The 10,912-nt window shown below is 34.6% G+C and overlaps 1 protein-coding gene across 1 annotated transcript; it reads left to right on the top strand.

The window, feature by feature from the left end:
- Positions 1–5,039: 5,039 nt before the first annotated feature.
- LOC18101071 (serine/threonine-protein kinase/endoribonuclease IRE1a) lies at positions 5,040–10,538 on the top strand. The gene is made up of 7 exons (XM_006380514.3): positions 5,040–5,582; positions 6,778–7,018; positions 7,187–8,565; positions 8,672–8,844; positions 9,060–9,306; positions 9,474–9,780; positions 10,267–10,538. Exons 1-7 carry the CDS (start codon positions 5,413–5,415, stop codon positions 10,408–10,410), a joined length of 2,661 nt encoding a protein of 886 aa, XP_006380576.1. The 5' UTR covers positions 5,040–5,412; the 3' UTR covers positions 10,411–10,538.
- Positions 10,539–10,912: the final 374 nt, after the last annotated feature.

The raw sequence follows: 10,912 nt of genomic DNA, 5'->3' as shown, positions 1-10,912 counted from the left end.
TTTCCTCCTTTCCCTTTTTCTTTTCCTTTACTTTTCCTTTTCCTCCTTGTATTTCTTTCTCTTCTCCCTCTTTCTTGGTCAAATCTAACATCTTTTCTTTCTTTTTAAAACTAAGAGTGTGTTTGGTATTGCGGTAGCTGTTGTGGTTGTGGTTTGAAAAAAGTTGTTTTATAAAAAGTACTTTTAGTTGAGGTTGGTTTGCAAAAATAGGTGTTTGGTTAAAACTGTGGTTGAAATTGAGGTTGAAGAAAAAGTAGTTTAATGTGTTTGGTTAAGAATGCTTTTGAAATTGAGATTATAAAATAATTTTAAAATATATATATTAATATTGATAGTTTTTAATTTAAATATTGTAGATTTAACTTTTGTTATTACATCATGAAATAAATAATACTTTATATAAAATATTTTTATTGTTCCATTAAAATATCTACAATTCCATCACGTATGAAATACATCCGACAAGGACTACAGTTTTTTTAGTTGTTTAAGCGCGGAATAACATCAGGTAAAATATAATCAAGAACGAAATTAGGATTGCGATCAAATTCTGCAAATGCTACTTTATCAAGCGATCTCTGTCTAATTTATGTAGTGTCATTAAATAATGTTAAACACTAGTTTTTCGAATAAAAAACAATTAAAAAATTAAAAATAATTTTTATTTTACTGGGTTGAACCTGATTCAATGTATTTTAAGCTTTGAACCGGAACTGATTTGGCCGGAACCGGTCCAACCGGAACTGTATGCATGTTACACTGTTCATGCGAATTAATTAGCATGAACAGTGTAACTTGCATACACTGTACACTATATGCAAGTTACACTGTGCATGCTAATTAATTAGCATGCACAGTGCATAAATATGAGTTAAATTGTTTATTGTTGAAACAAAAGCAGCCTCCTGCTGCTTCGCGATTAGTGCGTTTGTAAAGCTGTAAAAGGTGGGATCCATGAATAGCAAACAATGTTTTTTTCTGTAACCAAACAAATATTTGTTGCGTTTTATTTTAACCGCAACCGTAGCCGCGTAGATAAACGGATTCTAAGGAATTTTCTAGATGATCACTTGGTGATTTTCCATCTCCCGAATATTTTGAATCAATATTAAGGGCGAGAGGGTAGATGGTGTGGGACTAATAGAGTGGTTAATGTTGTAAGTGGCTAATAACGTGGATTTTGTTATAATTTATTTTTGAATTATTTTCTAAAATTTATTTTTTTATTTTAAAGTAATAAATAAATAATAATAGCAAAAAGACTTACATTTTGACAAAAGTAAGTTGGGAAGATTTCAAATATACATAAAAATCAAACTGTAATTTTGGATAAAACTTGGAGTTTAATTGTACTTTATTATATCCAAGACTAGAGAGACAATACAGTTTCAATGTCAAATTAAATAATTATTAGACGAATCTGCATGAAAAATAAGCTTAAGGACATAATTAGATTTTTAATAGGCCAATTTGATTTAATCATGGGCCAAATTAAAGTTTAATTATATTTAAGAATTAATTTGGGTCAAATTAAATGATTTAATTAAGTGCAAGATTTAATTATACTTTAAATGAGTCAAATTAATTTTATTAAGGACTTAAATGGTGAAAAATTAAGTTTGGAAGCTCAATTTGGCCTTAATTGAGATGATTAGAATTTTAGAGGACTAAATTTAATTTTTACAAAGTCAATTGGTTTAAATCAGGGGAAAAATCACAAGAAAATCAAAATTTTATGGTAAATTAGAGGTCAAATTAAAGAAATTCATAGCCAAGGATCTTTTAGAAAAAAGCACCGAACTCTGCGGACTAAATTGATCGAAATCATGGGTGAAATTGAAGAGATTTGAAAGTTTAATAGTCAATTGAGGGTCAATTTGTTTAAATCCAAGACCAATGACCAAAATGAAAAAGGCATTGAAATTAATGGTTGATGTTGAAATTCGACAGGGGTAAAATTGCATTAAATCAAAAGTTTGGAGTCAATTAGAAGAGTAATTAAAAGCCGAATAACTAAATTGAACTTTGGCTAAATCTCTAAATTAAAACCCTGAAAGCCAAAACAATATCATTTCATTTAAATAAAATGTCATGTTTTGACCAAAACAACACCGTTTTAACCGAACAGTACAAAAAAAAGAGAACATGGTCGTTTGGTTACTGTTCATCATCTTTTTTTTTTTTTTTCCTGAAAAAGCTGTTTGAGTGACTATTTTTCAGGGGCATTTAATGCTTCATCTCTTCATCAAACTTGACAAAACATACACTACCATGATAGTCTGACATTTGACTATACCTTGGTATTGTTTTTTCTGGCCGATTGACACCACGGCGGCCTTGGTGTCACCCCAAAGTAGCCAACTCATGCAACTTTTAGCTGCCAACTTTTTCAAGTCATGGTTGCAACTTTGAATCAACAGTTAAGATCCTTTTAATTCAAATCAAAGGCCAAGATTGGTCCCTAAAAGAGACAAAATATCTCTCTTCTACCCCCTATAAATAGAGGTGAATTCCAAGCATTTGACATCAAGAAATTTGAGACTAAAGTTGAGAAAAAAATCATCTTTTTTCCGGGTCTTTTCCCCTTACGACCACCTATTTGGCTTCTTCCTTCACTGCGCCTTCATCTCCGTTAACGCCACCAGCCACACGGGGGACTTCCTTGCATAACTAGGAACACCTCTAGCCTCTCTTCTCCTATAACCAGGCAAGTTTTCCTCTCATTTTTCTTCTCCAAACCCCCTTCATAACCATTTGTATGCAAAATACATTATGCATGTAAAATACATTATGCATGCAAATGGTAAAATGTCACTAATATGGGTCGGGCTGGCCCTAACCTGAGGCTAGACCCGTTCCAGCTTAGCCTAAACGGTTGGGCAAAGTCTAGCCCAATATATATTTACTAATAAAATAATATAATAATGTTAAAAGAAAAATGAAAAAAATTTAAAATTTTCAAAGGAAATTTTAAAAATATTTATGGGTCCCTCGCATGTTTTTTCAATTTATCTTACATAATATTATGCTGTAAATATACACTGTAAAATACAAATTTAATATTAAAAATACTCAATTTCTTTTTTTTATTATTATTAACCCTAGATTATCTAGTTTTTTTTAAAAAATTTCACTTTTGTCTAGATGTAGATTTTTCTGTTTTTCTGTTTTAACTCGAACCAATCTAAACTCTAAATTAATTAGATGCAAGATTGATTTGTTGGGTAAATCTAGGTTTTAAAATGATATTGATGAAATTATTATTTTTTTCTAAAGAAAAAAGAAAAGAAAAGGATACGGGCTCAAGCCATGCTTGACACCTAGGCAGATAATAATGTTATGGCGATCAGTTTAGACATAAAAAATTTAACTTTTCAAGCAATTAAGAAGTGCCGATTTATGGATTCTTTTTTTTTTGGTAACCCGAGGTGTCCGGACCAGCTTATGCGCATCACAACTAATCCCTGGACCCACTGAACACTCTGCAAGCCAAGTAGGCAGGTAAGACACCGCGGGGGTGACATACGTGCACGCTGAGACTCGAACCCAGGTGACAGAGGCAAGGAAACCTTGTCTCTGCCGCTGGGCCACAAGCCTAGATGCCCGATTTATGGATTCTTGTAATGACTTGTTGTGCTGTGTTATGTTATGTTATTCAGTATTGTGCTATGAGATAAGGGCCATGCACAAACTTATGGACATAGATTTATTGGCCATCTTTAATTAATATATTGATTTATTGACCATCCCTCGCCTTTGCCATATAAAAAATGGTAAAAAAGAAAAAACTAAGACCAAAAGGGGTTTACATAGCTTAGACTCATGTGTTCAGGTTTTTTAAATTTTTAGTACAATGAAATTACTAACTTATTATTAAAAAAAATATATTTAACTGATGTGTACGAGCTGCTTAGGCTTTTTCATCACTAAAAGCATGGTAACATTACTAAAACATTTGATAATGTTTTTTAAATTGATAATTTTTTTTGGTTTTATTCTTTAATAATAAATTATTTGGGAATTGATTTTCTTAATTAAACTTGAATTTTAGATTTAAATAGTTGCGAGTTTGAGAGATTAACTTAAGTTTAAGAGATTTTTTTGGGTTTTTTATTTTTTTTTTCTCAGCTAATGTTTTTTCAGTTTTATCATTCAATATTTATTTAATTGAAAATTTGACTTCATTATTTTTTCCCTTTCTATAGGATCTCTTACTGTTTTTGAAAATGACCCGGGTTATCTCAAGTTTTTTTAATTGTTATTTTTTGTTAAATTTAGTTTTTTTTAGAGAATTTCCTTTTTTTTTTAAATTAAATAATTAAATATAAGTAGGAGAAGCTCACTTCATGATATTTTGCTTGATTTGCTTTTTAGGTGGTTTCTTCGACATGTTCTATTTCGGTGTCATTGTGTAGCCTTTCACAGTCTTTTGCGATCTTTTTTGGCGTGAGCTTGTTTTGATAGTGGGGCGGTGTCCATGACAGAGTAATGATCGATCTTAAACTGGTTTTTCTTTTTTCTCCTCCCGAGAGTGATATTGACAATTTATTTTTTATAGTTAGTTGATAACAATTTTTTTTTGTTCGCTTTGTCGATTCTTAATCATATTATTAAATTAATTAAATTTATTAAACTTACCGATTTTTCTTGTATTTTTTAAAAAAGTTTGAATCTATAGAATATATTTTTTTTATGTTAGAAAATATTCATATATGCACGGGCACCTGCAATAGTATTTTTTCTAAATAGGATGAATTAATTCAAATCGGCAACTTTCAAACAATTATTCTATCATTTTATTTTCTAATAGGGTTCATATATGGAGTCGAAATTCTGTCAAAATTGATCTCTTAACCGAAAATTATCTTTCTTGATATTATTTTAAGATGTGAAACCCACCCGCTTCGACAGCAAAAAGGAAGCTTCCTTGGATCATCTGATGGACGGACATGGATGATGTTACATATTGGAGATGGACTCATTTGACTTCAATCATAAAATATATAGGGTTCAGTTGACGGAAACGTTTACACAGGGCTAAATTGGTGGATTGAAGATAAAACAAGAATGAAAACAAAACAAAAAAAAAAACAGGAAAAAAGAAGAAGAAGAAGGAAGTAAACAAACGTAAGCAAAGCAAAGCCGGTATAGCAAGACAAGAGCAAGTCCAAAAGACAAACAACCGAGTCTTGTCTTGGTAAGGAACACCATGGACTCGGTTTCGGAGATCCTAAAATTGCAGGGTCGGAAACAGAGGCATAACTTTCCACCTCTATCTTCCCTTTGATTCCATCTTTCCTTCCTTCCTTCCAATTCCCTTAATCATAATCTTATTATTATCATTCTTCAAAATCCATCACAAAACCCTCCCTCCCTCTCTCTCTCTTTCTCAAAAATCCAATTAAAAAGAAAATGAAGATGTTTTCTGCTCGTTTTTTCTGTTTATTATTGATTTTAATTTATATGTTTTCAAGTTCAATTGGAGATGTTTTGGATTCGGAGAGAGCAGGGATTGTTTTGACTTCTGGTCTTGATTTCACCGAGTCAACTCGAGCTGGTGGAAGATCTCTCAAATCATTCTCGTGAGTTACTTTGACTGCTCTAAGTACTCTCTCTCTCTCTCTCTTTCCTGTTCGATTTAGTTTCTTGATAGTTTGAAGGTTTTTTTTTTTTTTTTTCTGGAGGGAGGGTGGGGGCGAGGGGGGGGGGGGTTGTTATAATGTTTTTTGTTTAACCCTTGTCATTGATTGTGTTTATTTTTGTCTTCTTTGGATACATTTGCATAATGGGTTCTCGTGTAATGAAATGAATGTTAGAGTAGGATTTTTGGCGTAACATGGTTGAATTAAGAATAATGCTTAGTGGAGTCTCTCACATATACGTGAATCCACGCAGAGGGCTCATTGCATCATGATCTCACCTCCATTTTGGATTAGTGCTAAGTACAGTAGCTTTCATTGTTGACAATAGAAGCGCATGCTACTTTTCATCATCAATTTAGACTTGTTTGTATGATTATGTCTTCGGTGATTGGGTGGGGGAGGTGGAATGGTACACATAGAAAGATTAAAATTTGGTTTGAAATGGTTAAAATGGATAATGGTAGCAATGTGATGGAACATCGGAATGTGGATAGCTGTAAATATTTGGTGTTGTGCGAAGAAGAAGAGATGGGATTTAACGGTTTAGATCTGAAGAAGAGTTATTTGAGTTGCTCTCGTAGTATGCTTATTGTGTTAGAATTGCAATTAGTTTTGTGGAAGATGAGGAGAGCCATGGATTTGAATGGGTAAGAATTTTGACAGGTGTGAGAGAAAAGAGGATGGGTTATTTGAGCCAGAAGGTTTATATCTGGGGGATATAGCGTGGGTGAAGTCTGGGAAACAAATCCATTTTTTCCAGCCGGTGCTATTGATCCAATGACACAAGTGGCCGAACTGGTTTTGAGGTCACGAATGGCTGATGCAGTTTGTGAGATGGTTTTTTTGTCTTGGAATGGTGGGACCCACGACATGATGATATTCCCAACCAGATCTTGACAGCTACTCATTTGAAACACCATCATGTTTTCAGGAGCTTTTTCAGTCTTTTATATTTGTGAGGTCCCAATCCGTGATACTTGGTTTACAGTGTCTGCTGTTCCATGAAATTTACCTTGATTTTGGCTGTTTTGTGAAATTTACCTTGGTTTTGGCTGTTTCTTGATATCTATTTGCTGTCCTGTGGTTTGTGGTTATCTAATTCTGTTACTCCTGCTCTGCCTTTTTGTTTATACAGACAATATGAAGATTCTACAGAATTAGTTGCTCTATTAAATGGAACGATTTATTTTAAAGATAAAATTTCTGGGAAAATTCTTTGGTCATTTTCGTCTGGAGGGCCAACATATTCTTCATATCAAGCACCAGCCAAACATGACAGTGATAAAGAAAAAGGCCCGGGAGGACTTACAGGGTTCTTTTTAGATTATGGGGATGACTGGCAGTTGTATGCACATTACAAATACTCAGGTGGAATGGTATGGCACTATGGCTAAGAAGTTCATTTTTGTATAGAATAATGATGTCTATTTTCAAAAGATTATGCATTAGGTTTCTTTTGTTGATTATAAACATTCAAAGCATTCATCCTCTTGTTATGATTGCTTGCACATTTTAATCATTGATGTACACTGTTGATCTGACAGAAACTTCCAATGAATATTGAAGACTTTATTAAAATTACACCACACATGTCAGAGGATGGAGCTGTTATGCTTGGGTCTAAGAAAACTACTGTGTTTGTAGTCGAGGCTAAAACTGGAAGACTTATCCGCACTTTTAAGTCCCCTGATTCTCCATCTTCGTTGCAGAGTTTTGAAGAAGGGAGTGGTTTACATGATGACCTTAACAATAATAAGGATCTGCTAAAGTCTGGTTCATCAAATACCGCTCAGGTAATATACATCTTAAGGACAGATTATGCACTGCAAACGTTTGGTCCAAATTCAGACAAAGTTTCATGGAGTACAAAAGTGGCCACAATCGGGGCCACTTTTCTTTGTAAAGATGTCGAGAATCCATCAGAAGTATTTAACTTGAGCTTTGAGCTTGATTCTGATACACCGTTATCATGTCAATCTAGAAGGATTGTTGTCCAACGACAGGACAAGTCACAGTATTCCTCTGGGGATATTCATGGTGAAGATAAGCTCCCATTGTCTGCTCCAAATCTAATGCTTACCACACAGCCTGGGGTTGAGAAATCATTAGATGATCATCATGCAAGAATGTTGCTTGCAGCTCCCAGTGAACATGGTAAAGAAATGCTTGCTTTGCCTTCTGCTTCTGCAGCAGGTGAAGTCCATTATAGGTTTGGAATGCTCCTCATGTGGTCAACAACACAGTCCTTCATTTTGTTTGTTGGTATCCTGTTATTGTGCTTTGTTTTGTACCTGAGTAAAGAAAGTTTTACCTTGGAGGGACAGTTGAGTGGTACTGGATTAAAAGCTTCATCTTCCAAAAAGAAGAAAGCTAAAAAACCAGGAAAGAACAATGTAAGTGTTGAAAACGGGAATGGAATTGCACCGGGAGAGGGTGTTAACAAAACATTATCAGACCTTAATAAACTTGTTGATGGAGGCGCCAATGGACGCAGAATTGGTAAGCTATTTGTATCAAATACAGAAATTGCTAAGGGAAGCAATGGTACTGTTGTTCTTGAGGGTGTATATGAAGGTCGACTAGTTGCTGTGAAACGCCTTGTCCAAACTCATCATGATGTCGCTTGGAAAGAAATTCAGAATCTCATTGCATCAGACAGACATCCAAATATTGTTCGATGGTATGGGGTGGAGTATGATGAGGATTTTGTGTACCTATCTCTGGAGCGTTGTACATGCAGCTTAGATGACTTGATTCAAATATACTCCGATTCCTCTTTAAACCCTGTCTATGGCAAGGACCGAACTTCAAGAGCTGCAATAGAGCATAAACTTCGGTTGGACTCAGTGAAAGGAGTTATGCAGGATCTCAATTTATGGAAAGCAACAGGCCACCCTTCACCTCTATTACTAACTTTGATGAGGTAAGTGAAAAACTCTTTTCAATGCTTCAGGGCTTGATGCAGAAAAAATTACTGCCCTCCTTTAAATGTTTATGTTTGGATTCTTTTCATTTTCAATCCAATACAGGGATATGGTTTCTGGGCTTGTGCATTTGCACGAACTGGGAATAATTCATCGAGACTTGAAGCCTCAGAATGTGTTGATAATTAAGGAAAGATCTTTATGTGCTAAGCTCTCTGACATGGGTATCAGCAAGCGCCTCCTTGGAGATATGTCCTCATTAGCTTATCATGCTACTGGTAAGTATTTCTCATCTGAAACCATATCCATTCAAGCTCAGTGGTCTCCATTACATGGTCAGTGTTAATAGCTCGTTATTCTGGCTTTAGGAATATTATTTCTCATCTGAGCTGTGATTTTTTTTCCAATTAGATTATCCAAGTGAACATATCCTAACATATATATAACTGATTGAATGGCTGTTTTACCAAGATATTGGATGATGTCATTGCAGGTTCTGGCAGTTCTGGTTGGCAAGCACCTGAACAGCTTCATCATAGACGCGAAACACGTGCAGTTGATTTATTTAGTTTGGGTTGTGTCCTCTTTTACTGCATCACTGGCGGCAGACATCCATTTGGTGATCATCTTGAACGTGATGTCAATATTGTGAAAAACCAAAAGGACCTGTTCTTGGTGGAGTATATTCCAGAAGCTGAGGATCTTATTTCCCGCTTATTAAATCCTGACCCTGAATTGAGGTATGCTTTATTTCAAAATATCCCCGGATTTTTATCCTAGCATACAGATAATTTCATTTTTAATCATATTCTAGCATGGAAATTAGGATCTTTAACTCTTGTTTTGATTTTTTTTTCCCAAACAACTAAATGCTTTTGTTCATGACATACCTTTGATATGCTGTTAGGCCCAAGGCATTGGAAGTGCTGCACCATCCTATGTTTTGGAATTCAGAGCTGAGATTGTCATTTCTTCGCGACACAAGTGACAGAGTAGAATTGGAAGATAGGGTCTCTGACTCAGATATTCTGAAAGCATTGGAGGGTATTGCACCAACAGCACTGGGTGGTGGAAAATGGAATGAAAAGATGGAACCTGCATTCATCACTGACATTGGTCGTCATAGGCGTTATAAGTTTGATGGCATTCGGGACTTGTTGCGAGTCATTCGAAACAAGTTGAATCATTATAGAGAACTTCCCAATGAAATTCAGGTTTATTTCTCAGACAAACTATTTATTACATTACAAATGCTGTCATCAGTTTATTGTCATTTAATATTGTGTTCTAGTTTATCTTCTCGTTATTGGGGGAGGGGGAGGGAGCTAGGGGAAGAAAAATTGAATGGCTGACTTAATGCCCTGCTTCTCTTGGAGGTGAACCATTTTTAATACTCTGCTGAGTGCGACTTTCTCACTGTTTTGAGCGTCAGAAATCCAATATGAACTGCCCCCTCTGAGACAAATCAACGTGTTATCCTTCATTTTAGAACAGTCTATAATAGTATGCAAACATCAAACATATGTTTGTATATTGTTATATTAATGTCTCAATCTGTATCTGCGTCGGATACGTTTCCTTTGAACTTGTGACGTGTACTGGGATGATTGTGCCTTGCATGACTTCTCTTTACAAGCCAGTTCTTTGAATTTGTTTACGCAAATAGCTGATTTCAGTTTTGATTTGCGTTGATGCTTCAGGAACTTGTAGGACCAGTCCCAGAAGGTTATGATAACTATTTTGCGAGTCGCTTCCCGAAGCTCCTGATTGAAGTATACAAAGTTGTGCGCAAATATTGTAGGGAAGAAGAATGGTTTCAGAAGTACATTAAAAGCAATGTTTAGATCCTTGGTTCCTTTTCAATCCCTGAAGACTGATGAATACTATTGGTGTGTATAATAATTGTGAATGAAGTTGTAATCTTAGTGTACGAGACCCCATTTAATAAAACATATTATTCTCTTGAAGATTACTCATGAATTTGTTACTTATTTTGTTGATTAACATGTTCTGATATAAGTTTAGCATCACAGGTCAGGGAACACATTTAAACAAATCGAAACTGCATTTATCTTTTACTATTAACAAAAAAGTAAAAGAGATGAGGGTTATAATCAATGTGGATTATGTGATCTTTCACTATGGATTTAAATAGTGATTTCGATTTCAATTTCTCACCTTGCTTTTTATTATAGATTTAGTTTCTCATCCTGCGCTCCCTTTTTTTTTATTTATAAATTACTGTGTGTGATTTCTCCTTTTTCTAGACCAGACTGAGTAGATTTCTAGTAGCTAAATCAATCTGTTTTAGAGCAACGATTAGTTCGTTTGCTAATTTTGGTAAAT

Source organism: Populus trichocarpa, chromosome 7 (assembly GCF_000002775.5).
Source record: "Populus trichocarpa isolate Nisqually-1 chromosome 7, P.trichocarpa_v4.1, whole genome shotgun sequence".
Taxonomy (NCBI): Eukaryota; Viridiplantae; Streptophyta; class Magnoliopsida; order Malpighiales; family Salicaceae; genus Populus; species Populus trichocarpa.
Note: the sequence above shows the minus strand (reverse complement) of the source record. Positions and strands in the feature narration are given on the sequence as shown.

Bases quoted from the DNA above. Each gene is read 5' to 3' on its own strand.
- LOC18101071 (XM_006380514.3), top strand. From the start codon at position 5,413: ATGAAGATGTTTTCTGCTCGTTTTTTCTGTTTATTATTGATTTTAATT. The intron at 7,019-7,186 runs GTATGGCACTAT...TTGATCTGACAG, and splicing joins ACAAATACTCAGGTGGAATG to AAACTTCCAATGAATATTGA. The intron at 9,307-9,473 runs GTATGCTTTATT...ATATGCTGTTAG, and splicing joins AATCCTGACCCTGAATTGAG to GCCCAAGGCATTGGAAGTGC.